Consider the following 27,246-nt stretch of genomic DNA (forward strand, 5'->3'; position numbering starts at 1 on the left):
TGTAAAAATATTATATATTTTTCTGTATAGATTGGACCCAAATCGTACAAAAAGAATTAAAAGAAAAACAAAATGAAAATGATGGTATGAATGAGAGTAAAAAGTTACAGTAAAAAATGCTTTATAGTATATTTTGCGAGTCTTCTTCAAATATATTCTTACTTCGGTCACCAATCCATTTTGATGAATATTTGAACACTCGAAATTTCGATTCGTGGAATGATTACTATGTGTTCTCGAATTTAGCGAAGAATGTAAACTGATTTCTATAATGCATAATGGAAAGAAAGGTGAACATTAACGTTTGAACGTAATAGACTCCTCTTCTTTCTTAATAGCTCGTATAAGCACCAAGGTGAGGACAGCTATTACAATCTGTAAAATTAAATCAATTAATCGGTCTTATCACAAAATAGTATTATATAGAAATATTATCAGAAAATAACTATCAATAAAAACGTTTGTACATGTTAAAGTACACATATATATATATATATATACATTAAATTATAACAAGTATATCGAAGTGTAAAAAAACTCTAATATAATATTTTCTTGATTCTTCGTTATAAATATAGACAGTCTTGTAACAGTGTGCATCCCTTACTTTTCGTACCGTATTAAATAGATGTGTATATAGACTTGTATGATTGTCTTTTTAAACGATTACAGAATCTTAATAATAGACGTAAATTGTTGCTTACATGGAACGCGCACAAAGCCAACGCCAGACCAGCTAGCCATCCTGATCTACCTTCCAGAAACCACGAAATCTCTTCAACGCAGCCGTGAAAGAAGGCATTTCCAGTAACCGAATCTCTGCATTCATTGGGCAAAGGTTTCTTCAGGTTCAAATAATCCATCGGCCCATCGGCACCACAGCAGCCGATCTATTTTTAAATTATTCGATTAATTCGCAGCCACTCCCTCGTATGCAATCCGCGAGCATCGAACAAAAGAAACGGTGTCTCAAAATAATGTTAGCTATTCGACAAATTATTTAAAGTTTACTTTAAAATATATCTTTTGCAAAAATTACATTGCAATATTTAAATGTACACGAATTAACTTATGGTCCTGAACAACTCTTTGCCTGCAATCGTGCATCGTAACAACGGAAACGTCTGTTATAAAAATTGCCACGAGAGTGTCCTTTGATATCAGAGGAAGTGATATTTTTAAATTCGCTATTCTTTTTTTACTTATGTTATTATCCGTGAGAACATTAATACTCGTAGCATAGGGCACAAGTGTTGTACTGTATTCTTTCTGTAATGATGAATATATCGTCTTACGCTTTCTTGAATCAGTTGCAGAATTAACGTTGCTCTCTCGTCGTGGTATTTATTGATGAGAGCAGTCATGGAACGTCGTATGAGCGGTTGAATTTTGCTGTCGTAAGTAGAATAATCTAAGAGTATCGCGGTTCCTACCAAGCCGAGAACGTAGCAAAGTATCTGCAGACCTACGTACTGAAGGAACATCCATGCGCAATTGTTAAATATGTATTATTCTTTCGATACAATCTCACATGCCTGCACATTTTCCGTAGATTATTTTTGTACCTTTAAGTTCTAAATATTTTTTATCATCGTTTTGTGACTCGACCATGTTGATCTTTAGATAACTTCGAACGAAAAGATTACCAAGAATGATCAACTTGTGCAATATTCACTTTTTAAAATGATCGATTAAAGTAATTGACTGTATATCTATACTATATCTTACAATGCAGAGGCCAAGGATGTATTCCATAAGAGCAACACCACAGCCGACAAATGTGATAATTATGACGAATATTGAAGCCGCAAGCAGAATGTAAATGCCGATGTAAAATTCATACATATCAAGGAATTCGACCCATTCTTGGAAACCTGGATCCAGCCTCAGCCACATGCACAATCCGAACATTGCGCTGCCGAGTAACTAATAATAAATACAAAAAAAATTTTCAAAACGTTGTCCAGCTACATAATTCCAATAAAAGATCAAAAGACATAATTTCAGAGATCAAAGATATAGAGTTCGACAATAAGACGAGTTAACGAAAGTAAACTATCCAAGTAAATAAAATGACAAGAACCCGTTGGTTCGTTTAATTTTTAATGTTTAATTCTTTAGCGGTTGTAGTCTCCTATTCGTCACGCTGATAAATACTGATATGATTGGCACGCTATAATCTGACTCACATAGATTCGAATATAAGGAAGATGAATGTTGCAATAAAGAGCGTTTAAATCTTAATCGCCTCCATACATAATACTCTGTTCACGATACTAACAATAAGAATTATTCATGGAATAAGAAGTTTCTCCTTGCATAACAATTGTATTCGGTAATTCAATAGTAAGATAAAAAATCGTTTGAAAAATAAAGACAATACTACGTAAAAATTCTTCTTAACGAGATAACGTACCTTTAATAAAACTAATTTGATTAAGGAGAGCAAAAATTTGTTTATACGTTTTCCTAACTACCGAATTGTTCAAAATACTTGCATTTATACCATTATAGTGCATGACACGATATTACATTTGGTAAGTCCTGTCATCTACCGAATAAATTTTATTTGTTTGCATTTCTCTCGCTCACCCATATTACGGCATTTAAACTGAAGATGATAAATTTTATACACTGAATTCGTTGCTCCAAGTTCGGCCCGGAAGATTTCACAACCATTATTTAACACTGTCAGTTTCAACACTCGTGTATCCTAATTACGATCTGTAGTTTGCAGCTGGACACAATTAAATTGCTTTCTTTCTCGCAAGAGTTACTCACTAATGAGATAGTATCAAAACGTGTACACCGTAGTTATGAACGTATCCGGCGACGAATACTTGAAACCTCCACCTAGTATTCTCTTTATCATCGACAAATATAAGATAACTGGATAAGCACGTCCTAGATAAAAGAATCGTTGCAAGTGACTCATTCATAATGCAGAAAATAATCGTAAAAGTGGTAGGTTTCAGGAAAGAATGAGTGTCGTTTGTAAATAACACAATTCGAAATATACATTTTAACTCTTTGATTAATGCGAGGATTAATTAAATGTAACGGTTTAATACACTTATTTCAAACTTGATATAAATGTTTCGGTAACTTATTAAGTCTGCTAATGAAAAATTGAATAATGTCGATGCATTGTTTATTTCGATGAAAAATGTTGCGATATATTGAGACAAACAGTTTCTTTCATATTGGATGAATGAAATTTTAAGTCTGTGTACTTTAGTACCACAGGAAATTGAAATATCGTTACAGATGTAGGATCTAAAATTAGATTCGGGGTTCTGGATTTATACACGCTACGAGTACGTTGCCTTTTCCTAGCTAGAAAACAGCAGTTTCATTAATTAAAATCTTGTTAACCGCATACCGATTAGTTAAGCCCTCAGTTTATAATTTAAAGAGTAACCAATACAAGGACAATAATAAATATGCATGTTTTTTATTTGATTAAATGATTTTATCAAGAGGATACTATATGTAGCTACGTATACTCAGCATAAATGGTCATCGAAATCAATTCATTGGGCATTCAAAGAATTACGTCATATTCAATTAATGAAACAATATATTGGTTTCTATATGCTTAATGTCAAGAGATTATACCATAATTTCCATTAAAAGTAAAATAAATCAGATAGAAAAGAAGTTTAATAACTTACATTTATACGATACGTTTCTAGTTAAATAAAAACATTTTATAACTGAAAATGATTATAAAAGAAAGATATTATTACATCTTTTGAAATAAACTTAATACAATATATATAATTCCTATTCAATAAAATTTTACAATGTGGGCTAAAGTCTTGATCGACCATCCTTTATAAACAATTCCCTTATCGGTAACACGTGGATCGGAGTCATACATATGTAATCAAGGGCGGGTTGTTTCGATAGCGTTCGAACATCAACATCCATCCTAGGAATTTAACTTATGTTATGATGTTTGCGATATAGAGCGAAGACGATCCAGCATCAGCATCAGAAATGGTTTCTGAAACGAATATGTAGCTGGGAAGTGGGGATGCAGCGTCAAGCAAGATATTAAGCTTTGCTGATGTGGAAGTTGAGTAAGCTAAACGGGAGCTTCTGAAATCTTATCCGTCAAAATCACTATCGGTATTTTTCACCACTTAAAAATAAAAACATTTTATCCCTTTACCAATTTTGGATTGGAATCCTTTACTCGTTGGTGGTTACGTGAGTTATGCAAGTATTCATGCTTTTCCAAATTCTGTTTGGTTTTTCCGTCTTGGCAACGGCGATCCCAAAGCCGGAGAACGAGCACAAGCCACAAGTCGTCAATAAGGTTTGTCTTTAGTTTTGAAGTATTTAGAACTTTTCAAAAATCCGTGAATCAAAATGTCTTCATGGTTAATCACTGAAAAATAAAATTGACTGTTTTTATAACGAAAATGCATCTTTTACGCATAACCTTGTTTGGTACATTTAAAGAATTTTGTACAATATACTTCAGAGTATTACAAAATATGAAATATATTGTTTTGTGACATTTTGGCATAAATAGTGTACGTTCACTTATACATTTTTTATTTAAATGTCTTTAACTAAATTTTATCATAGGAGCCAAGTGAAGACGATCGTTACATTAATTCTCAACATAATGCAGCGTATGATCATGAAGCCTTTCTTGGTGAAGAAGCAAAAACCTTTGATCAACTTACTCCTGAAGAAAGTACACGTAGACTGGGAATAATAGTCGACAAGATAGACAAAGATCAAGATGGTTATGTCACTGGAGAGGAACTTAAAGATTGGATATTGCATACACAACGACGTTATATACGAGACAATGTTGAACGCCATTGGAAATCTCATAATCCAGAGGATAAGGAAACACTTCCATGGACAGAGTACTTTGCAATGGTTTATGGAGACATGGATGAACATGAAGCAGAAAATCATGAAAAATCTAAAGATAATACCTTTTCATATGTAGACATGCTTAAAAAAGATCGTCGGCGTTGGGCTGCTGCAGATTTGAATGGCGATGATGCTCTTACAAAAGAAGAGTTTACTGCCTTTCTTCATGCGGAAAATGCAGATCACACGAAAGATGTTGTAGTTCTAGAAACCATGGAAGACATTGATAAAGATGGAGATGGCAAAATATCTCTTTCAGAATATATTGGTACATATTTTATTTCTTCTTGAATTTAGTATGCACAAATGTTGATTAAAAATCTTTTAGAGGAGACAATAATTTTTCATAATGATATCTTTTATAAAAAAACAAAATGTATTTTTTTTTTTGTAGGTGATTTGTATGAAGGTGCAGAAGATGAAGAGGAACCAGAATGGGTAAAAAATGAGAAAGAGCAGTTTTCTATGTATCGAGACAAAGATGGCGATGGCTTCTTAAACTTTGAAGAGGTGAAGGGAATATATTGAAGTTTTGGAAGTAGAGACTTATATGTCTTGAAAAATATATATTGGAATATATAAACTTAAATAAATTTTTCATTTTTTCACAGGTGAAAACTTGGATTATTCCATTGGACTTTGACCATGCAGAGGCTGAATCTCGACATTTAATATTTGAAGCAGACACAGATGCAGACCAAAAACTTACAAAAGTGGAAATATTAGAAAAATATGATATTTTTGTTGGTTCTCAAGCCACTGATTTTGGAGCAGCATTAGCCAGGCATGATGAATTTTAACCAAATTTCCTGTATAATTTTCATATAATACTCTTACGAACAAATGAAGGAACACATTTGAAACATCTAAAACAAAGTGTATAAAGCATTTACAAAGAATATTATCTTTACCAGTAGACTAAGAATTTTTTTATAATGACTAATTTTTACTTACCTCATAACATTGCCACTAAATAGCATTATATCTTTTAAAAATGTAAATATATGTTAGTCATTTTAATAAATTACAAATATTTTAAATGTCATTCTTAATTAAATAGAAAACATTTGGTACTCTATGCATGTAACATAACATGCGGACAATAGATGCTTCTTTATGCTTTATGTATAGGTGAATAAAATTTTACCTTGCACATTGCAATCCAGTGTTAAGTTATACTATATGTACACAATCAGATAAGTGACTGGTTACTATGATATTGATTAGGTTTATCAGATAAGATTTATTTCTAGAATGAACTGATTGGAATCAGGTATTGATTGTTTCAAAATGAAGACAATTTATTTAAGTCTATTTATAATTATTTATGCAGTGTTTCTTATATTAGGTAATTACACTTAACACATTTTAACTTTTCAAAATTTGGAATAATATAATTGAAAATATATTTGTTATCTAATTTATAACAGCTTTAGACAATAAATCCTACTGCTTTAAGTTCACTTGGGTATCATCAAAGTTAAATGAAGGAAATAATTGCTCAACGAAGAAAGGAGTGCCTTGTTTTGACCCTGTAACTGTTTCAGGTAAAATTGTATATATTTATCATCGGACAATAAATATTTATACATTTTTCTGCTTATGCTTCAATAAAAATAATTATATTCACTTAAAAGTTACGTACCTTTGTAATAAATTCTTATTCATATGTAATGAAAGATAATAAAAAGTATATAAATTTCAGAAAATCCACCAAATACATCCGAAATCTGGGACACTAAAAACCGTACAACATTATGTGAATTAACATCTGATAATTCTTGTATAACGTATACATTTCAATACAATGATAATCGTAAGTATATTATAACTTAAATGACAAAAAATAAGAAATAAGTCCTAAACAGCTGAAAATAATTACAGTTGTTAATACATCCTTGTTTTGTGGAAAAATAATGGAAGATCAAACGATAGCTGTCACATCGGGATGCTATGAACAAAAGGTAAGCAATTTTCTTGAATAATATATAATAAAAAGCATTTCCATCATTTTACTTATGTATATATTATTGTATACATATTATTTTACTATATATATTGTTAAATTATATTTTTTTTAAACTTTATTAAATTTATTTTAAATCATCAATATATTTCTATAGGTAGGTGCTTACACAATTGAAGCTTGTGCTTGCAAATCTAAAAGAGATGGTGAGCCCTGTAATGCATCACCGAAAACAAATTATTCTGTTATTCCAATGATTATAAGCTTATTATTCATATTTATAAAATTTAATTATTAATGGTTATGATTAAAAATTCTTATATCTAATATAACATATGTATTATATGTATTATATGTATTATATGTAATATTTTAATTTTTTTTATATATAATATATATTATGTTGTTACACAATGACTTACTTTTAATTTAGTTTTATTATACTACTCATAAGGCGAAAAAAAGTAAGAGTTAAAATACATAATTTATTAGTGTAAATTAAGCATTTTTTTGTATAAAGACAATAAAAGGTTAAGAAAAACACAATAAGACGTTCAAAAATCATTTAATAGTTATCAGGAATCTATGTTAATTATTAAGAAATAACATCGAAGATTAATGAAAAATAAATAAATAAGCGTTGCAATTAAAATGTTATTTGAATAAAATGTGTACAGAACAATTTTAAAGGCAACTGTAGAGAAGACGTAAAACATTTGTAAAATTAAAATATTGGTTTCAAATTGGAAAATATTAAGAAAATATGCATGCTGATTTTGAAAATTAAACGCGAGAAATAGGCTGAGCTAGTAATAACAAGAATGCGTATCTAGTAAAAAGTACGATGCTTTTATCGTTTTCAAAATAATTCATATATAATCTTGTTTAATTGTTTTTAACAAAGCAAGTAAAAAAACGTTAACACACAAGAAATAATAACTTTTTAATGAGAATTATATTAAGATCCTATATATCGAAGCCATAACGGTTCAGTAATTGGACATATCCGTTTATCTAGGAACTTTTCGCAACAGTATTATATATATGGATGTATGTATACAGAAAGAAAACTATTTATGTGATCCGTTTATGAACTGAGTAGTGCGGACCACGTACAAATACAGTGACTGATTTTGTATTAACCGCATGGTATATAGTTTAAAATTGCACATATCACTTAAGTATGATATTTCCTTTTCAATACATTAAAAAGCCGTTTGTTTTGAATACAATGTAAACGGATATTCAGCGGTGATATACTTGCCGATGTATGTAAGTATTGCATCGTTACACCTGCTGTGATCTCACAGGGAAACATTTGTTTTAGGTTATTAAACTATATAAAATCAATTTATATATTACCAACAATCCAATTTGAACTACTTTACGTCAATATTACTTCTTTATTGCATAAATATTTTTATATTACTTTCATATTTGAATCGTAAATAATTTCAAGTTCTCTTGTTTAAAAAAAATACCTATTGCAGCATAATTTATCGACATTGATATGAGAAACGCTTATATTTCTTAGGACACGTTTGTACTGTAAAATATATTTTTGGTACCATAATAGTTAAAAAATGTTTTGTCACACATGTATGAATGTTTTAAATGAAAATTTTTTTATAGAAATCTACCGCAATATGGCAGAACAACAACAATCACCTCCTGGCTTTAAACCTATGTCTTTAGATAAAATTATTGAAGCTATGACTGCTGATTTGGAGAATTCCAATGGCCATTATGTCCAATTTGGTGTAAATCCACAACAAGCTACATCTCCTAATTGGGGAGATTATTCTTCAGGTCAAACAAGACATTATATTACTAGTCAATCTCCACAATCTAATCCACCTACAATGCAATCGATGACTCCAATGAGTACCCCTCTTTACATGCAAGATATGTCAAGTTATGATTCCACAACAGATTCAATTTATTTTCCATCTCAAACAGTAAATCATTTAGGTATAAATGAAAATAATGACTTGATCGGTACAATAGATGTTGGAGGAGGCAATTATATTAATGTAATTTATGGAAATGCTTCTCAAATCATGGCAGAACAATGTCAGCTTTCAAATATAGCATCATATGGAAATCAAAACATGATTGATCGAGAATATGGCCTCTTTAATGATAGACATATTACAGTACCATCTGATTTGCCAACTCAGAATTTCAATGGAAAACAGTTAATTGACAATTTAGTTGGTAATTGGGTACCGAATCAATCTGGTACCTATAGCCCCTTTGGTGGTTCCCCAAATGTAACACCAGTACCACAATTGAACGCAGATGTAAGAGAATCTGAAGAGCTGCCCAGGTGTTCTACAGATCCTCAACATAAAAAACCTCGTGTTGTAGCAGAAGTAAAACCCATGCGACCTTCTTATTCTGATGTATTAACAAAATCTGCTCCAGCACCACCATCTCCATTAACAGTTCTATCTATAAAACCAAAACCTGAATCTGTAAGTAAGAAGATTTCCAATAAAAATTCAAAGAACAAATCTAAATCTGCAGTATTAAAGAGACAATATTCGTCTGGAAGCGATGATCATAATTCTCCAAAAATACAAATACCACGAAAAGTTTTAGAAAAGAATAATTCAAACCTTCCAAGACGTTGGGTATCGTTAGATAACCTTGGCTTACAAACTGAATCTCACGAAATAAATACTTTTGATAGATCTAATCAATTTGAAAAGAAAAAAATTTCTAAAACACCTAAGAAGACAGAAAAGGGAGAAACACTTAACAATTCAAAAGTTCAAAATAGTAATTCTAAATCTATTGGAAATTTTCTCAAACGACCTATACAAATAAATAACAATTTGAACACAATAAATACTTCCAGCCAAACTGTTTCCCCTGAAAAAATGGAAAAAAACCAACAAGTTGTAAATAAAACAAATAAAGAAGAGAAAAAAGTTACCAAGGAAAAAAATTGTAAACGTTTTCAAGCTGAAAAAGCACAGCAGATTAAGAAAGCTCAAAGAAATCGAAGAAGAGAGAATAGAGAATCTCCAGTGAAAGATTTGTGTAAAAATTTAAATAAATATGCCAGTCGTTGGTGTAAAATTGGATTAAAAATATTTCATTGGTTGTTACACTTAGTATCTGATGTAGTTAGTATGAGTGCTAATCTCATTATTCAACTGTAAGTAATACTTAATACAAAAAATATATGTAAATACAACTTACATTTCATAACATAGAATGAAATTTAATAGATGTATTTTATATGCTGCAGTGATTTCAGAAATATATTCAAATATTTGTACATCTTTGTTTTAGTTGTAAATGCGGATGGTATCACACCATACTATATTTAAAATACTCATGGATTTATATAGCTGTAACATTTTCAAAAATTCGTATCTTAAATGCTGTTGGTAAACAGTTAGATAATTGGTTTGGAAATAGTAAATTTGCATTTTGGCGTAAAATAAAAGCTAAAAGTGAAGAAAAAGAAGAAAATAGTAACTGGATACGTGGTGGTCTTGAAACTAATATTGCATTACCTAGTACTGGTGAAGAAGCTATGAAGAGATTATTAGCTTGTAAAGGAAAAGACCCTTACAGTATACTTGGTGTAACACCAACGTGTTCAGACGATGATATTAAAAAGTATTATAAGAGACAAGCTTTTTTAGTACATCCTGACAAAAATAATCAGCCTGGTGCAGAGGAGGCATTCAAAATACTTGTACATGCCTTTGACATAATTGGTGAACCGGTACTATTTTTGTATTTATAATAAGACTATAATAAAAGTTATTTATAAAGTTCTTCGTATAAATTTTAGTTTTAAAAATTTAAGTACAATATAATTAATCTACATTTTTAATATTTTAGGAACGTAGACAAGCATTTGATCAAACTAGACAAGTAGAAGCAGCTTGGGGTGAGTTGAGTGATTTACTCTCTCAACTTCACAGAAAAATGGAACAGGCTGCAAATACAATAAGATGTACAAATTGTGGCCTGAGGCACAAAAGAATTCCTACACAACGTCCTTGTTATGCAGCACGATTTTGTGCTCAATGTAAAATACGTCATAGCGCGAAAGAAGTAACTATTAAAACTGATTATAAACAAGGCACCTACCGAATCGTGCTTCTAAATAGATTACTAAAATTTTAAATAGGGAGACATCTGGGCAGAATCTCGTTTAATGGGTTTTCTTTGGCATTATTATGCATGCATGGAAGGAGCGGTATACGATATTACTAATTGGGCAGCTTGTCAAGCTGGTAATTTAAAGCATCTGAGAGCAAATACACATAGCGTGCAATACAGGATTGTCTTAGGCCAACGACCACCATCGCAAGCAGCCAACAATGGGAAAAAACGTCAACAAATAGATCCGAATACAAGGTATTCCTATTTTACACTTTTAACGAAAAACGTTTCCTATGTATGATCAACGAATTTTTTGTTATACTGAATAGTGAAGCAGATTTTGAAGACTTTTTAAATAATCTGTACAATCACAGCAAGACCGGAACTTCAAGCGCACCAGGAGATCAAAACTCCTTTAGAGATTGTAAGCGACGTAAAGCTAAACGTAAGAAGTAAAAAGTATGGCAAGTTACTTCCTAATCTTTTAGTAACCTTTATGTATGATTATACAGTAATATACATACATCTTTAATGAATTTTCATATTCTTTCCTTGAAACAAGTATCGTTAATCAGTGGACTTTAGCACAATATTGAAATTATATTAGGCAAATTTTAAGAAATATACGTGTATCACGATAACGTATTTTTTGTCATTAATAATTTTATTTTTATTTTTATTGTACTGGAAGTTCAGCATAGCAAAAAAGTTGCAAAATAAAGCTTATTTAAAAAGTGTAAGATGAAAATCTGTTGAATGTTAGGAAAAATTATTTGAAAAGTAAACATTTTAATTACAGATTTATACATGAAAACTGCTTGTACTTTCCTAGAATAACAAAACATACATCTAAAATTTGTTTAAAATATAAAGGTTCGTAATAGTACAGAATATTAAATCTAATGAAAATGTTAAAATGTATTATAAATTAAATTTCAAAGAAAATGAAAATTAAGTCTAAATTAAAATATAATATAACTCCGTATAGAATACAAGCCATTTTCATATTACGTTCATAATATAGACTTTAATAATACAGATTACAAATTGGATTAATAAAAGAAGAAGTATTAAAAAAGTAACGATTTCAATACTTATTAAAGTATAAACGATCTTTTAATTTACCCCGAATATAATACTCAAAAAATATTAATGTTACAGTAGTATTTTAACATAGTATGCAAAGTAAAGTTACACTAAGTTGTATTAAGGATTTTTTCTGATTTTAATCAAATTGAAAAGCAATGACAAGAATTTAAAATCTGTATATCTTAAAGCACTTCAAATAACGTGTCTACTTTCAGTAAACTCTAAATGTAATAACCATGCAATATAAATATATAAAAAATATTGATTACATATTATATGAATTTTTATAATATATTTTAAGTTCATTCATTTTTCGACAACAGTTAAAAAGTAGCCCCTGCATGTAATTGATGTATATATTAACAAGATTATATAAATAATTAGTCTATGTCTTTTGACATTATATGTTTCTACATCATTATTATTTACTATGAGTCATGATCTCTGAATATTTATAATTGGTAGCATATAAAAACTAAATGATTGGCATATATGAAATAAGACTGATTTTTTTCTCTGTGTTATTCGTAAGTTATGTGTTAGATAGAAATGTTTAAAATACTCAATTTCATGTGAATATTCTTTGACATTTCAATCAAGATCCTAAGAGTTTATTCTTTTAAATTGCATGCAAATGCTATAATTACTATTTAAATTTAAAGCTAAAAGTAATTATGATGTACAAATTTCATTCTGCATTATACAAGGTAAACTACAAATAATATAAATACAGTTAACAAAAATAATGTTATAATATTTATAGAAATGTATTAATCTGTATGTTATTAAAAAATTTTATTTATGTATTTTATTTGTATAATAATAAAATTGTGCAATTCTTTGTATATGCAGATGAAATCATATGAATGTGTATTGAATGAGTTTTACAATAAAGATACACATTAGACATACAGCTTATAAATTTTAGTATAAATATAAAATATTTTCAGCCGATACCTTTATCTCTGTTACATGAAGAAATTAACAACTTTATCTTTATGTTTGAGAATTCATAATAAAACGCCTTTATATAATTTTTATGCACTTTTTGTATCTTCACTTCAAAACTTTATTTTGACTGCTAATTAAATTGATGCAGCAAAGTTTAATGAAGTTTGAATATCATTTTCATTTACATGTATAGAAAGAATTATAACAGTAAATACTTATTTCAATAATAAATCCTATTACGTTAACTCTTTTTACATTTCTTATACATATGTTATGAAAATTAAAATTGTTTACACATTTTACAATATTTATAAATTGTCATTTTTAACATTTTTAACATAAAAATACAATTTTGTCACAAAGATACAAAAATAATGCTATTATTATGTTACATCAGACATGTAAATTAAATATCATCAAATTTCACTTAAGGGTCCCTTCCAAAAATACAAGTGCATCAACATTATTAATTGCACTTTCTACATCTCGTTTTTGTATGGTCTTTTTTTTCATCCGTGCAGTACATTTATAAGATTCTTTGGTAAGAGAATCGATAAAAAGTTCCTGTAGAAGAAATCAAAGTTAATAAATATTGCTCAACATAGAATACTTATATTTAATTGGGTAAACAAATTGTTAAACAATAAAATATTACCATATAATTAAAACAAAATATTATATTGATATCCAATTCACTTGATTATTTCATAATGTTTGTATATAATAATACAAATATGTTAAGTGTATATGAAATATCATTTTTTCAATCAAATATCAAAGGTATGAATTAAATAAGTCAGTTTCTATATTATTTTTTGTATTCTTTTCAATAGTTTAATTTGATAAAGATCAGATTTGGAGTATGTAACAAAGTACAAACTTCTGAAAAATGATATTTTATATGTTTGAATGTAATAAATGCTTCTTTTAACACAAAACTGAATTTAAACAGAAGACAAACTTTATAACATTAAGATTACAAAATTTATCAATTTTAGTCATGACATTTTGTAATTTAATTTAATGTACCAAAAATATATAAACATTATATATGTACATATAAGTCTATAACAAGTTTATATATATACATATATAATATATATATATATATATATATATATATATATTATGTAAATATAATTGAGGTACAATTTATAATTACAGTAGATTTTGCGATTAGGAAAACAGCTTCTTGGTTAACCATATTCACTTCAGGATCCATTTTTATAATTGTTTTTATCCGCCCTAACGGTAACTTCACTAATTTTTCTTTTTGTTCTTCATCAGTTCGAATATTATTTTCGATTTCTTCTTGAGAATCCTGAGAATTTTCAGCTCCAGTGCTAATGTTACTATCGTTTAATTCTCTATCACTCGCACTTCTTTCATTTTCAAAATTTGCCATGTTTACATAGATTAGAAACACGTCGCGGATTATCGATAAAACATGATATGATTTGATTATTTGATATAATTTAGAATAGTTAACTATTTCGATTTATCGTGAAATGACTTAAAAGCTAACAGTTTCATTCAATTTCAGGTTTTAAACGAACAGCAGATGAAAATCTATATGCATCTCACTCACTCTCATTTTCTCGGAATCACTCTTCTTTTTTCCCTATTTGCTCTTACTCTTTCTCATACGTTGTCTCTTTTGTGATTCCACTCATTCTTTCTCATTCGCTCTCACTTATTATCCTTTTCTTCAACTACTAACTACACTATCGGTAAAATATAAAGGCGAATGAATCGCTTGTATTTACACATTGTAAAGCCCTACTCGATCCTTTGCAATCATCAACGAAAATTTACTGTATGTGTACCTTTGAATAAAGTTATATTTAAACTTATTTTTATGTGAAATACCTCGCTAATTTGTAGATAATGGTTTCATGAAGGTGTAATGAAAAATATAACCCAGTTTACATTGCGTTAATGGTTGTCAAACTGATACGCGTACGGTATCACTTTGAAGTTTCAATCACTCGTTCGTTGTTGCTCAATCTCGATTATTATCGATGTTCTATCTTATGCACTATTCTCTTTACGCGGTTCGTTTGAGTTACACTAGTTACAAGAAGTAATTCTTTACCGACCTTTAATTTAAGGCAGCTGGTGGACACGATTTTTTATTTTGAAATAAGAAATTGTTAAATACGCTTTATTTTTCTGCATTTATTGAATTCACTGCTTCTATGAATAAATGCTTTCTGTTTCATACAAAGTCGATACAGACCGACTATTGCGACACAGAAGACAAGTGCTTTATTAAATTTTGTTATGCTGCATCGTTCAACTTACACGCAGTTCTTAAATGATTTGTTACGTTTCTTTGTCTTTCTACCCACTATACCCATTTGGGCCTATGTATATAATATGATATCGCAGTGATGTCGACACAATGAACCAATGAAATTCTGATTACGTGAGTATTATTTATGTCCAGTCTATCTTTGAATTGAACGACAATACGTATTTCTACATCTACACCATTTCGAGAAACACAGTTGCCAATCTAAAGCGTTTAAATACGACGGTAAATGTCTTTTCAATTTCCACATGGACATCGGACTTTTATTTACGACTGGTAATTTGACAGTCGTTTCAAAATTTATAAAAATCTCCTGAAACATGGAAGAGAAATCTTTGAAAGGGCAATTAACGGAAAATACAGGTTATTAAACATAAACTACGATTTGAAGTCATAGACATATAATTTATTATATTCGTTTTATTACAGACGTCAACCAAGATGAGTTGATTCTTCAACAACAAAGACGAATCGAAAAGGAGGTTAATATTCACTTTCTGTCGTTCTTAGAATTGATGTATTGAACATTTTCTTGTCAATTAATAATTATTTTTTATTATCAAATTAGAAATTATAATTTTTTATTTTTAATAAATGTCATTAATATTCATTTCTGCTTACTTGTATACTATTCTTTAATAAAGATTATGTTTACTGTTTTAAATTAATTATTTAGAATGAAATGCATTAAAATAATTCCTTAATTTATACATTTATAGTATCTTATAAAATAAGACAATTTTAAAGATTATTCTAATATATTATTTTTTACTTTCATTATTATAATTTAATACATAAATTTTCTTTGCATAATAATAAATGAAATTATAAAATGGATTTATTTTACTTTCCAGATTTCTGAATCTATTGCTTTAGTTGGAGAAAAAGAATTGATAAAAAGCTTGGAGCGTGAATATACAGAAGATGATGTTTATCTTTCAAAAGCTAAAGCACTGGGTCAAAAATATTCATATATTAGAAGAACTAGACCAGATGGGAATTGTTTTTTTAGAGCATTTAGTTATGCATATCTTGAAAGACTAATTGGAAATAAAGATGAATATGAGAAATTTCGTGAACTTGCATTAAAGAGTAAAGACAATTTGGTAGAGTTAGGTTTTCCTCAATTTACTGTTGAAGACTTTCATGATACGGTAAATATGTCAAATTATAAGTAGTCTAATAACAAATTTACTATTTTATGTTTTAAAAAGAATTCGTTAATTTAATTTTGAAGTATACAGATACATTTAGAGTGTTGGAAAAAGTATTTTATTCTTTTTGCATTACAGTTTATGGAGGTAATTGATAAAATAGGAGGAGATGCAGAATCAAGTTATATTGAACTACATAAACTTTTTAATGAACAAGGTTATTCTGACTATGTTGTTGTATATCTTAGATTAATTACATCTGGTCAATTACAACGTGAAGCTGATTTTTATCAAAATTTTATTGAAGGAGAACGTACTATTTCAGAATTTTGCCATCAAGTAAGTATTATAAGTATTATTTTATATTATTAGTTTTATAGTAAATAAAAATTATTTTCATAATAAAATTTATATACAAAATATACTGAGAGTATATATATAAACCTTGATAAAAATAGATGTTAATTAATATATGGTTATTACTTTAACCAACAATAAAAAAATGTTTAATTATATACTTTTATAGGAAGTGGAACCAATGTACAAAGAATCTGATCATGTTCACATTATAGCAATGTGTACTGCTTTAGGAACTGGAGTGCGAGTTCGTTATATGGACCGAGGTGCAGGAACTGAAGTGACGGGACATATTTTTCCTGAGGACGCTACTCCAGCAGTTTATTTACTGTATCGTCCTGGTCATTATGACATACTCTACCCTTGATAAATCTCACACAACCTTACCTTGGAAAGTCTCTTTCATGACAAAGATTAATTATTTAGCAAATTATGTCTTGTGTATGTACTAAAAATTCATAGAACTATTATTTGATCAAATATCTTATAATATTAAAATTGTAAGCAATTAATTTCAATTTTATAATGTATACTATAATACTATGAAATTTTATATAAAAAACATGAGGTCTTTATATACACATTGTATCTTCTCTCAAAAAGGTCTGTATTTCTGTCAATTGTATTAAATTGTTTTCCAATTCAAATTATAAATTAAGTGTATGAAATAAATATCAAGTAATTTAACAATAAGTACGAAGTATTGTTTCTCATGTTCTAATCAAACATATGAATACATACTTAATATTAAATCTTATTTGGGTTTATAAATTAAAAAAATCATACAAAAGATTTAAAATCACAGAATTATTATTTCTGCAACAGTAATGATAATTCTGTGATTCAAATAATATCAATTATTTGAAGTACTTTTTCAAAAGTATAGAGATTGTGGATTTTGATGATAATTAAATGAAAATAAATAATGATGGTAGTATAACGTAATATTAATTTATTCATCATACGTATAATACACATTAAATAGCATTATTTCACAAAAACTTATTAACATTATCTTTTATGAAAAGAAAGCTAACAAATTGAGAAAAACTTTTCTCAAAATTAAAATATGTTACAATATATCATGTAACAAGCTCATTTACATTAACAAACAAAAACTATTTGTTTTATACACACAATTTTGAACTTATATTTAGCAAACGGGTAATTTCCCCTGTTAATAAGAATATATTATAAATATACATGGTAACAATATATTATAATTATGCTAAAATATATATTATAATAAATATTTATTAGTTGCAATTTATCTTTGCATGGCACGTATTTGTTCAGTAACTTCTTCTAAGATTGTAGAATTCTTATTTATGGATTCCATTTGATATTCTAAATGTGTTGTTATAAAAGCAAGTTTCTTTAAATTTGTTTCTGCGGTTTCTAAACCATGCTCCTGCTGTGCAAAATTTTTTGCACTGTGCATTAATATCTGTAAGCGTGTCTTAATTAGAAAAAGAATTAATCTTCATTATAAATACTATGTAAAATTTGTGCGACATATTACTTCACTGCTTTTTGAGCCCCTTTGTATTTGTCTTGCAAGGGAAGCAATGTTATTCACATTAACTTGTACTCTATCAGCCAATCTCATTTTTGATTCAACAAACAAACTACGTGCACTTGTACTTGAAGCTGATGCCATACTGTGTGAAAATCAATTGTGTAAGAAAATCATCAAATCATTTCAAGTTTCTAAAATATTATTAATGTTATTAAATTATAATTTGTGAAGAAAATGAAGGTACAAGTATTCAAAAGTACTTTTCTAGAATAAATCTATTTTAATTACATCTAATATGAGTTTAAAATGTAAAATGTGTTACATTTTTATTTTTTAGATCAGGCATTCTTAACCCAATATCTATATACTCTTAAAAGAATCTGTAAATTTACGTGGAAAAAGAAGTTGATTTTATTTTTATTGACCTGTGACTAAAATGTAGCTTTTCATTTAATGATAAATTTCACTACCTAAAATTATTATTCTCTAAGAATCCAAAACCAGAATATATTTAGTTGTATAAAATCCTCTATTTTTTTTTAAATACTATATTTGTTTTTTCTTTTATGTACTAAAATACTTTTTTCAAGATGATTGCATCAATCAATAGACTTCTTTTTGAGAAAGGTATTTAAATACATATGCATAGATAGCTCTCAGAGGAAGGCATGGTATAAAAACTTGAAGAATTTCAGCTTCATGCTATGGTGGAAAGTAAATAACAATTATTAATATATTTCTAGTTTATGTATACCAACCTATACATAAGTAATATTTTTAATCAAGTATTTATTTGTGACAAATATTAAATAAAATAAATTAAAATAAATATTAGTATATTTTTTTGATTTTAATTAAATCTAGTAAAATACTACATTTAAAATTCTATTTAAATTTTGAACGAAAAACATTTTGTTTATTGATCTTATTCTAGTTAATTTAGTAAAATGTTATTGAAGTTTTATAAAAATTGTAATTTCAATAAATATGACTTTGTGATTAAACTTTCTTTTTATTCTGAGAATGTCTAACTATACATACGTAATTGTTTAAAGTGAAATAATCAGAACTAAAATCAGCTGGTACTACACGCAAGTTATACTTGGATTTGTATGCGTTATGCATTTCTATATGCTTTTCAGAAGGGATGTACATATGTACATGTGTGCACCACCTACTAAGGAGCTAACCTTAAAAGTTAGAAACACGTAATAAATATAAATGTACAAATATAAGTAATTGTATTTGTTTTTAAATGTGTAATATCGTTTTAAGAAACTCAAACTAAGGATATCAATTAATCAGGTTACATTTAAGATTGATAATAATGTTGATAAAAAAGTAATGTATATTAAATAAATATATATAATAGACTTACCTTATTTTTATTGTTATATTAATGCAATTGATAATTTCAAATCTTATAAAAGATATTTATTCTTTATACAGTCGAAATAGATATAAATCAATTTGAATTGCAATATTATTAAAAAATTGTCTAACTTAACCTTTATTGTGTTTAAGTGTTTTCTTTTTTTAAAGGTTCAGATTATTAAATATATGGTGATGATAAGAAGTATAAAAGATGGAACTAGATGATGTTACTGTCCTTGCACAACAACTTGCAGATGCAAATAGACTTTCTGAAGAAGATGCATTGGTAATGTTTTTAGCTACATTTCTTTAATATTGATATTTAATAAGAAAGGAATCTTTTCTTTTGCATATATCATATGTGTTTTTCGGACAAAGATAATTATATAATTTAATTATTATAGTTTTTACGAAACTTATATATACAACTAAGGAATCCTGTATTACCACAACATCAAATTGAATCACGTGCTGGATCTCGTCCTCCAACACATGAGGAAGTAGAAAGGTTTCAAAATATTACACCACTTAAGAAGGGATGCTACCATCCATCAGAAGATAAAATAATTAGTGATAACTGGAAGGCATTTTGTAAGGTTTGTAAACTAAAACTAGCTTGTCTCATACTTGAGGAGTATGTAATAATTTTTTATTTGTAATTGATTAAAAAATGTATTTATTTTTCTGTGTAGTTGCATAATTGGAGACATAGAAATGTTCAACCATTTTTACTTTTACGTGAAGAAAATAAAACATATATTCGCAGTAAGAAACAAAGACGAAAATTTGTGCAGTTTTTAGCAGATGGATTACCAAATAGAACTTTATATAGTGTATATCACAGGTTTAGAATCTTATATGCAGATCATTTGCAAAGAAGGTTAGTATGTATATAATATAATTTATTTATTGTGTAAATTTTAACCTAGAAACAGGATGATAATGACTCACTTGTTTTGTATATACCATTTTGTTAAACTTTATAAAACATAGAAATGTTGTAATATGTTGATCAGTAACCGACATTGAGTACAATTGTATTTTATATTTATTATATAAGAATATTTTATTAAAATATATATCCTTTAATAGTATTGTTTAAAATAGTGAATATTAACATTTTTGTTTCTTGTAATTTATAAACGATTAAACGTCTGCTATTATTTTAATTTATTTTTATAGTACGTTTTATAAAGACATCAATATATTTCAAGCGTATTCTAGGTTAAAACACAAATATTAAGTTTGTAAATATATACAATGCTGTATAAACATATGCATTTCATTTCTTTACAGAGGTTCATAGATGTAGAGGTTTATGGCTAACTTATAATCAAAGCAGTAGGTAAAGCAGCCATAAGCAATAACATATATGAACCACTTAAGATTGTGAAGGGAAATAGTTTAATTGTATATTAGAATTCTTAAACAGGCAGCTTTTGAAATAATTTAAAGCAGTGCTGATAGTATAATTGATCGTGTAAAAATGTACAATTATTTTTTTATTGCATATTTCGTTGTTTTTTTTACAATGCATTATGATAATATATTTATGATGTATTACTTTTCAACACCAATAATATTGAATTTTTATTTTTTAAATATTTTTATATTAGCATTTTAGAAAACAAAATGCAGGAAACAAAATGTTCAATTTATTTATTAATATAACATGTTTATGTATTTCTACACTTAATTTTGTTTAAATTATTAAGGTTTCGTCCCGAGGAAGATAAAATAATTCTAAATCACCTACAAAATAATGAAAATCTTGATGAAAAACGGAAGTATTCAGATTTGGCAAAAGTTTTAAGACGAACGCGTTCATCTATTTGGCGTCGTTACAAAATACTCAAGAAAAAACAATCAAGAATGAATTATTCATAAAACAGATTTATAAATTAATATTAGTTTTGCTGTTTTTTTTTTTTTAACGTATATTAAAATCTTTGTATAAATATTTCTTCACATTAAATTTTTTCCTTACCTTTGAATGCCTGTATAAACATACTGTATATTTTTAAGTATTATGCTTTACTTTATTTATTATTATATGACAAATTTGTCAATTATTGTTATCTACTGTGATGATAAATGACTGTAGTAATCTTTTTAGTTACGTATATCTAAGAAACGCATATACTATCAATTTATTACATTTCTCTGATTTATGGTATTCATATTTTGTTTTCTATGCTTTTTTGTATTACTATTATTTTCATATACATAAATAGTGTATATAAATGAATTATTATAAATTATTTTAACACTAAATAAGTTTTGATTACGCATTGCCCAGTGAAAAATATTGATTAAGATATATGTTTATTTACTTATCCAAATGTTAGCATGCATCTGCTAAAACTTTTTTAATTTACTAATAATCTTATTGTAATTAAGACAAATGTGCATTGTAACTTTAAATGTAGTAGAAAGTATATAGTATTTTGTACACAGTTACAAAACATAGTAAAAAATAAAACAATAATTCATAAATGATGTTTTTGAAGTTCATGTCATTTATGTTATTTGGATGGCACAATGAATTATTATTTATGATACAAATGCGATGACTACACATGATTAAACGTGTAAAATGAATTTTGAAAAGATGCATTAAAGTGTAAAATAAGAATTGTATAACTTTGTACTCAAGAAATTATCATACGAAAATATAATAAAATACATACATAAAAACTTATATAGTATACATGTGATATGTATTAGCAATAATAAAATTATACTTACATTCAATGAATGTAGTAGTAGTACTACTTTGTTGTAAATTAACATAGATCCAATATTTATAGTGAATATAAAGCTAATGTCTTTTAATGAATTAAATATAACACAGACTGTATTAAAGACTGGAGACTAAATAATACTTATATCGGTACCATAAAAAGCTACAATATGACAATTACTGAGGATGATCTAATGATATTTTCATTTAATTACTTTCAATACAAGAGTTATAAAATTTTCTCTACCATTAATGCATTTATATAAATGAGAATCAGTCTCTTTTTTGCAATGTATTAATAGCAATTAATGTTTGTAAATTTTTGTACATTTTTCATTATGTGTGTACAAATTTATTTAAATATATATTAAATATGAATTGTAATTTTAACTATAACTCGGAACAAAATGTTATATTTGCGAGGCCAGTACGGGGGTTTAATTTTGATTGTTTACCTTGTACATTCACTTTATTTTTATTAAATCTTCATATCTTAATCACATGCCTAAACTAGTGCTTTAAATTACTTTTAATTTACAAATATTAATGGATAATTAAATGCCAAATGTAGTGAAAAACCTGAATTATAGATTCTAATATTTTAAATATTAATTATTAATATATACAATTTATAAGTTTCTATAATTTTAAAATAAAATGTGATTATAATCAGTATACTGTATGACTTTTTAATATATTGTTACTTAGAACCAGACATTATGAATGCAGTAATGATGTATAACATGAAAAACAGTGTTCAAAGTGGTAATACAAATATACATAAAATATAACTTATAATGACAGAAAACAATGTAAAAATTGTAATTAATGTATAATTTTCTATTACACTGCAATGATATACAAAGATATACAAGGCCATTGTATTCAAGTTATACAACCATTATTGGAGTCAGTATTAACTAGATTTAAAAAATATTCATAAATGACTGTTTAGATATTACATATAGAGATAAATTTTGTTGCAATAAAGCACTAGTTTGGATAGGTTGATTAATTATGTATGAGTATTTAAATAATTATTTCTCTGTAAAAAAGGAGCTGCTTATATATTTACACAAGTGCACGATTTCTACAATAATGCTGTATTATATACTATGAGAATCGTAGCACGCTCTATAGTCTTTTAACAGTCTATATATAATTCATTATGATGCACAAGTAAAATCATTAGTTCTGATACAATGAATCTTTTGTTTTTTAAAACATTTGTCCTATCACAGCAAGTGACCGCACTGCAGATTGTACATTATTCACATGAATATGATGAGCAACTGTATGGTGATGCTCATCTACAACCATTTCACCATATTGAGCTCGACAACGTTTCTGGTGTGCAAACAAACTACCACTGTGACTATACGCAGCGCCGCATGTTTTACATACATATGGTTTTTCACCAGAATGTGTGTAAGTATGTTCTTTTAAAGTACTAAGTCGTTTGAACGCTTTACCACATGTTTTACAAAGATAATTTGCTTCACCTGTGTGTCTGGTCAAATGTCGCCTAAAAGCTGAACTTACAGCAAATGCTGCACTACAGACATGGCAAACAAATGGTTTGTCACCTGTATGGATCCTAATATGGTTGGCCAAACTGGTTGTTGTAGTAAATCCACTGTTGCAAGTTTTACACACGTGTGGTTTAACACCTGTATGTGTTCTCATATGATATGTAAGAGAAGAATTACTTGGATATACTTTACTACAAATGTGACATAAGTATTCTCTGGGCACCTTTTCTTTTGGTTTATGTGTCCTTTGATGAAGAACAAGACGGGCTTGACTAGCACAGACTTTCCTACAAATTTCACATGTAACTGGTTCAGCTTTTGGCTTATGCATCGATACGTGACGTCTAAGACCTTTCTTTGTTGCCATGATTTTATCACAATGTTGACATTTATATTCACCAGAACCATCCTCATCACTTTCTTCCTTTTTAACACTTTCATTCTCTTGTAGAGCATTCCTTGTAGTGTTTGGGAAAGGATCATCATCAGAATCAAAGAATTTATTATCGTCTACTAAATTATCTAATAATCCATGGCCATGTTTTTCTGCATGTTTTTTTAATGTATCAGGTCTAAAGAACCATTTTTTACATACAGTACAGGAATACTTTTTATCTCCATGCACAAGAGCATGTCTTTTTAGATTTTTTAAAGAAGAACAATACTGACTACAAATATCACATTTGTACAATTCAGGTGCATTTTCAAATTCATCGATTTCGTTCACAGTACCATTTTCATCATCTGTATCGTCTTCAAGTTTCATTTCTTTTTTTGGTTCTTTGTTATCCTTCTGTTCATCTGTATTGATTTGTTTAATCATGTTGTTTAGTTTTTCTGTATGAGACTTTAAATGACGTGCAAAGCTTTGAGGTTTAGAAAAACATGCATGACACAACTTACATGCAAGAGGTTTTGATGTATGTATTTTTTTATGGTTTTCCATATTCTCCTGCTTGTAGAACATCTTCAAACAGACATCGCATTTATATTTTTTTTCATGAACAAGGGAATGCTTTTTTAAACCTTTTTGTGTACTGTAATGTTTTGAACATACTTTGCATTTAAATTTTGATTCTCCGGAATCTTGACTATCACTACCTGGGTCATAATAATTGTCATCAATTTCATCTTCGCTGTAAGTTTTATTAGGCACTGATTTTATCTTTCTAGTAGATGTGCGTTTTTGTGGAATTCTTTCTTCTTCTGTAATATTATCGTTTAATATACTTTCACTGAGAAACTCATCTTCTTGTTTTTTGCCAGTTTCTTCTGTATTTTGATTAATATCTTGATTTTCTTCTGGTTTATTTTGTATATCTATAGTTTCAGAAATATCATTGCTATTCCCTTCTGTTAAAGAAGTTTGATGTATATTATTCTCTGAGATGCAAGGTTCTTTTTCAATTTCCTTAGATCCTTCAAAACCAATAGAACATATAAAAAGTTTTTCATTTTGCATATCAATCTGTCCAGTGCTTAAATTAGATTCATCTCTTGAATATGAGTTATTTTGCACATATTCTTGAGAATTTGATACTACTTGCACTTCTTCTTTTACAAAATACTCTCCTTCATTATCTTGTTTTTTTGGTAATGCTGTTCTTGTCTTTGAGTCCGTTTGTGTATATGTATCCTAAAATATTGAAAAAAATATATACATTTACTATGTTATACATAATGAATAGATGAAATGTCATATTTACCATGATAGTATTTTTTGCTGGTTTATTATAGTACATTCGTAACTTCGCATCAGAATGTTGACATTGCTGTCTAAATTCATGAGCAACGCTTGCTTTATAAATGCAAATATCACAAATTAACGAAGGTAGTCCATCTTGTTCGTGAATTTCTATTGACCCACAAACTTGTATCTTTTGTGGAAGACCCGAAAAGTCACTTACTTCTTGATCCCCACAAAAAATAGGGGATAAATTAGTACTCTCTGTAAGGCAAATTCTGCATATTCTATCCATATTAAATGGTAAATCAAAGTATCCTGTCATTGCTTACTGAAAGTAAGAAATAATTTATCTGTTGTATATTTCCTGTAAATAATCAATATAGAACATGTTATATGATAGATTTACTAACAAGTATATTTTTTTTTTTTGATAAAATAGTTTTCTTTTATTTTATATACTTTTGCAATTTTTTTGTTTCATATATTTCCCGATAAAAAGAAAAAGTATACTTTATAATATAAATATTACATTTTTCTAAAATTTGAACCTATGTATGTGCAGCATATATTTACATATTTTATCTTGTACACATCAATAATAAAATCATATTCAATATATTACTATTAATAAAAAATAAAAATGTGTTACAAATAAATTTATAAAAATATTATTCATGTTTGTGGCAAAGTACGTTTTCAGATGCGTCAATACAGTCAGTAATATGTACGTAACAAAAAGTTACAGTGCACATACAAGCTACAATCATGTTGTTCTAAAAATATTATTTTTTTAACGCAAATAAAAAAAAATTAATGTACAAAAATGGGAGGTTCTCAACCTTCGGATCTTTTGTGCACCACGAAAACATGCCACGATGTGAGACAATGTCTTAGCAGTGATGCCCAGACGAATTAGAGTGAAGCTTCTTTGAAAAGTTTATATTTCTCAAATTTTTACGACGCACAGTTTCCATTAAATTTTTACCGTATGCTAAGGAACAATGTCACGCGTTTCATTATTGGTTGTATGTTTTTCGTTTCTGCGACACCGTTCTATGAAAAAAATTTAACACTTCTCTACCCTTTTGTTCAATGGCTTCTCTACATATCCGTTAAGACCTACTACGAAAGTTGAGAGCAATCTGAAACGACTCACAAAACAAACGTATAGAGGACTTGCGAAACGGAGTATTGGATGGGTCAATACAAAGAAAAACCGTGTAACACATGGACGTACACTTTGATAATTAGTACTACGCGATGGTTTTGTTTCATGTAATAGAATACAACCGCACAATATAAGAAGTTAGATGTGGCCTATAATAAGAGGCGTAACAAGATATACAGGGTGTCTCACTCGAAATAGGCCTCCTAATTATGTCCTCAGATTATGATGATACAAAAAAAGATTGATATCTTATTTAAATAATTTTAAATAATAATATGTTACAAGTAAATTTTTTTCCAATGTAAATATTTTCAAAATTTTTAAGGTTATCAATATTTTTTGTAAATTGTAAGTATATATCA

The 27,246-nt window shown here is 27.9% G+C and overlaps 9 protein-coding genes across 20 annotated transcripts; 5 read left to right on the top strand and 4 right to left on the bottom strand.

Moving 5' to 3' along the window:
- Nucleotides 1-4: 4 nt before the first annotated feature.
- Tsp2a (tetraspanin 2A) lies at nt 5-2,794 on the bottom strand. The gene is made up of 5 exons (XM_076327638.1): nt 2,593-2,794; nt 1,729-1,926; nt 1,296-1,472; nt 705-890; nt 5-375 (listed from the first exon to the last, which is right to left on the bottom strand). Exons 1-5 carry the CDS (start codon nt 2,677-2,679, stop codon nt 298-300), a joined length of 726 nt encoding a protein of 241 aa, XP_076183753.1. The 5' UTR covers nt 2,680-2,794; the 3' UTR covers nt 5-297.
- A 1,231-nt stretch (nt 2,795-4,025) lies between these two features.
- Nucleotides 4,026-5,817, top strand: Scf (Calumenin B scf). The gene is made up of 4 exons (XM_076327522.1): nt 4,026-4,324; nt 4,600-5,167; nt 5,294-5,409; nt 5,511-5,817. Exons 1-4 carry the CDS (start codon nt 4,223-4,225, stop codon nt 5,697-5,699), a joined length of 975 nt encoding a protein of 324 aa, XP_076183637.1. The 5' UTR covers nt 4,026-4,222; the 3' UTR covers nt 5,700-5,817.
- Nucleotides 5,818-6,076: 259 nt separating this feature from the next.
- Nucleotides 6,077-7,250, top strand: LOC143155134 (uncharacterized). The gene is made up of 5 exons (XM_076327524.1): nt 6,077-6,247; nt 6,330-6,446; nt 6,605-6,715; nt 6,784-6,863; nt 7,023-7,250. Exons 1-5 carry the CDS (start codon nt 6,190-6,192, stop codon nt 7,161-7,163), a joined length of 507 nt encoding a protein of 168 aa, XP_076183639.1. The 5' UTR covers nt 6,077-6,189; the 3' UTR covers nt 7,164-7,250.
- Nucleotides 7,251-7,965: 715 nt separating this feature from the next.
- Nucleotides 7,966-11,859, top strand: LOC143155073 (uncharacterized). Its single transcript, XM_076327354.1, has 6 exons — nt 7,966-8,137; nt 8,498-10,031; nt 10,169-10,610; nt 10,730-10,945; nt 11,022-11,251; nt 11,326-11,859. Exons 2-6 carry the CDS (start codon nt 8,512-8,514, stop codon nt 11,450-11,452), a joined length of 2,535 nt encoding a protein of 844 aa, XP_076183469.1. The 5' UTR covers nt 7,966-8,137; nt 8,498-8,511; the 3' UTR covers nt 11,453-11,859.
- Nucleotides 11,860-13,370: 1,511 nt separating this feature from the next.
- On the bottom strand, nt 13,371-15,126 carry Pole4 (DNA polymerase epsilon subunit 4). The gene is made up of 2 exons (XM_076303968.1): nt 14,199-15,126; nt 13,371-13,600 (listed from the first exon to the last, which is right to left on the bottom strand). The coding sequence occupies exons 1-2, from the start codon at nt 14,439-14,441 to the stop codon at nt 13,460-13,462; spliced, it is 384 nt and encodes a 127-aa protein (XP_076160083.1). The 5' UTR covers nt 14,442-15,126; the 3' UTR covers nt 13,371-13,459.
- Nucleotides 15,127-15,545: 419 nt separating this feature from the next.
- Nucleotides 15,546-17,528, top strand: LOC143143096 (ubiquitin thioesterase otubain-like). The gene is made up of 5 exons (XM_076303983.1): nt 15,546-15,713; nt 15,780-15,832; nt 16,205-16,504; nt 16,643-16,843; nt 17,031-17,528. The coding sequence occupies exons 1-5, from the start codon at nt 15,671-15,673 to the stop codon at nt 17,226-17,228; spliced, it is 795 nt and encodes a 264-aa protein (XP_076160098.1). The 5' UTR covers nt 15,546-15,670; the 3' UTR covers nt 17,229-17,528.
- A 474-nt stretch (nt 17,529-18,002) lies between these two features.
- Borcs7 (BLOC-1 related complex subunit 7) lies at nt 18,003-19,910 on the bottom strand. Of its 4 annotated transcripts, none has more exons than XM_076303826.1 (4): nt 19,422-19,530; nt 18,851-19,082; nt 18,384-18,522; nt 18,003-18,308 (listed from the first exon to the last, which is right to left on the bottom strand). In XM_076303826.1, the coding sequence occupies exons 3-4, from the start codon at nt 18,519-18,521 to the stop codon at nt 18,129-18,131; spliced, it is 318 nt and encodes a 105-aa protein (XP_076159941.1). In that variant the 5' UTR covers nt 18,522; nt 18,851-19,082; nt 19,422-19,530; the 3' UTR covers nt 18,003-18,128. The 4 variants fall into 4 exon arrangements, with proteins under 4 accessions (XP_076159941.1, XP_076159943.1, XP_076159944.1 ...); XM_076303828.1 differs by having other exon boundaries at nt 18,806-19,082; XM_076303829.1 differs by lacking the exons at nt 18,851-19,082; nt 19,422-19,530 and adding an exon at nt 19,759-19,910.
- On the top strand, nt 19,429-21,714 carry LOC143155372 (uncharacterized). 5 transcript variants are annotated; one of them, XM_076328017.1, is made up of 5 exons: nt 19,429-19,685; nt 19,923-20,040; nt 20,159-20,350; nt 20,447-20,634; nt 21,470-21,714. In XM_076328017.1, the coding sequence occupies exons 2-5, from the start codon at nt 19,966-19,968 to the stop codon at nt 21,639-21,641; spliced, it is 627 nt and encodes a 208-aa protein (XP_076184132.1). In that variant the 5' UTR covers nt 19,429-19,685; nt 19,923-19,965; the 3' UTR covers nt 21,642-21,714. The 5 variants fall into 5 exon arrangements, with proteins under 5 accessions (XP_076184132.1, XP_076184134.1, XP_076184131.1 ...); XM_076328019.1 differs by having other exon boundaries at nt 19,429-19,603; XM_076328016.1 differs by having other exon boundaries at nt 19,430-19,721.
- Nucleotides 21,715-23,636: 1,922 nt separating this feature from the next.
- On the bottom strand, nt 23,637-27,027 carry LOC143155048 (uncharacterized). Of its 5 annotated transcripts, XM_076327298.1 has the most exons (4): nt 26,556-27,027; nt 25,736-26,080; nt 24,933-25,665; nt 23,637-24,830 (listed from the first exon to the last, which is right to left on the bottom strand). In XM_076327298.1, the coding sequence occupies exons 2-4, from the start codon at nt 26,036-26,038 to the stop codon at nt 23,716-23,718; spliced, it is 2,151 nt and encodes a 716-aa protein (XP_076183413.1). In that variant the 5' UTR covers nt 26,039-26,080; nt 26,556-27,027; the 3' UTR covers nt 23,637-23,715. The 5 variants fall into 5 exon arrangements, with proteins under 5 accessions (XP_076183413.1, XP_076183412.1, XP_076183410.1 ...); XM_076327297.1 differs by having other exon boundaries at nt 23,637-25,665; nt 25,736-26,044; nt 26,702-27,027; XM_076327295.1 differs by having other exon boundaries at nt 23,637-25,665; nt 26,702-27,027.
- Nucleotides 27,028-27,246: the final 219 nt, after the last annotated feature.

This window comes from Ptiloglossa arizonensis, chromosome 2 (assembly GCF_051014685.1).
Source record: "Ptiloglossa arizonensis isolate GNS036 chromosome 2, iyPtiAriz1_principal, whole genome shotgun sequence".
Lineage (NCBI taxonomy): Eukaryota > Metazoa > Arthropoda > Insecta > Hymenoptera > Colletidae > Ptiloglossa > Ptiloglossa arizonensis.

Coding starts and splice junctions, on each gene's coding strand:
- Borcs7 (XM_076303829.1), bottom strand. CDS start 18,521: ATGGCATCAGCTTCAAGTACAAGTGCACGTAGTTTGTTTGTTGAATCA. Junction 18,309..18,383: donor GGGGCTCAAAAAGCAGTGAA/GTAATATGTCGC, acceptor ACACGCTTACAG/ATATTAATGCACAGTGCAAA.
- LOC143155134 (XM_076327524.1), top strand. CDS start 6,190: ATGAAGACAATTTATTTAAGTCTATTTATAATTATTTATGCAGTGTTT. Junction 6,248..6,329: donor TGCAGTGTTTCTTATATTAG/GTAATTACACTT, acceptor AATTTATAACAG/CTTTAGACAATAAATCCTAC. Junction 6,447..6,604: donor TGACCCTGTAACTGTTTCAG/GTAAAATTGTAT, acceptor TATAAATTTCAG/AAAATCCACCAAATACATCC.
- LOC143155073 (XM_076327354.1), top strand. CDS start 8,512: ATGGCAGAACAACAACAATCACCTCCTGGCTTTAAACCTATGTCTTTA. Junction 10,611..10,729: donor TTGACATAATTGGTGAACCG/GTACTATTTTTG, acceptor TTAATATTTTAG/GAACGTAGACAAGCATTTGA. Junction 10,946..11,021: donor TACGTCATAGCGCGAAAGAA/GTAACTATTAAA, acceptor AATTTTAAATAG/GGAGACATCTGGGCAGAATC.
- Scf (XM_076327522.1), top strand. CDS start 4,223: ATGCAAGTATTCATGCTTTTCCAAATTCTGTTTGGTTTTTCCGTCTTG. Junction 5,168..5,293: donor ATCTCTTTCAGAATATATTG/GTACATATTTTA, acceptor TTTTTTTTGTAG/GTGATTTGTATGAAGGTGCA. Junction 5,410..5,510: donor GCTTCTTAAACTTTGAAGAG/GTGAAGGGAATA, acceptor ATTTTTTCACAG/GTGAAAACTTGGATTATTCC.
- LOC143155372 (XM_076328017.1), top strand. CDS start 19,966: ATGGAACTAGATGATGTTACTGTCCTTGCACAACAACTTGCAGATGCA. Junction 20,041..20,158: donor TTTCTGAAGAAGATGCATTG/GTAATGTTTTTA, acceptor TAATTATTATAG/TTTTTACGAAACTTATATAT. Junction 20,351..20,446: donor ACTGGAAGGCATTTTGTAAG/GTTTGTAAACTA, acceptor TTTTCTGTGTAG/TTGCATAATTGGAGACATAG.
- LOC143155048 (XM_076327297.1), bottom strand. CDS start 26,038: ATGACAGGATACTTTGATTTACCATTTAATATGGATAGAATATGCAGA. Junction 25,666..25,735: donor CAGCAAAAAATACTATCATG/GTAAATATGACA, acceptor TCAATATTTTAG/GATACATATACACAAACGGA.
- Tsp2a (XM_076327638.1), bottom strand. CDS start 2,679: ATGGTTGTGAAATCTTCCGGGCCGAACTTGGAGCAACGAATTCAGTGT. Junction 1,473..1,728: donor ACATCCTTGGCCTCTGCATT/GTAAGATATAGT, acceptor ATGTTCCTTCAG/TACGTAGGTCTGCAGATACT. Junction 891..1,295: donor TGCAACTGATTCAAGAAAGC/GTAAGACGATAT, acceptor ATTTAAAAATAG/ATCGGCTGCTGTGGTGCCGA.
- LOC143143096 (XM_076303983.1), top strand. CDS start 15,671: ATGGAAGAGAAATCTTTGAAAGGGCAATTAACGGAAAATACAG. Junction 15,714..15,779: donor GCAATTAACGGAAAATACAG/GTTATTAAACAT, acceptor GTTTTATTACAG/ACGTCAACCAAGATGAGTTG. Junction 15,833..16,204: donor AAAGACGAATCGAAAAGGAG/GTTAATATTCAC, acceptor TTTACTTTCCAG/ATTTCTGAATCTATTGCTTT.
- Pole4 (XM_076303968.1), bottom strand. CDS start 14,441: ATGGCAAATTTTGAAAATGAAAGAAGTGCGAGTGATAGAGAATTAAAC. Junction 13,601..14,198: donor TCCTAATCGCAAAATCTACT/GTAATTATAAAT, acceptor TTTCTTCTACAG/GAACTTTTTATCGATTCTCT.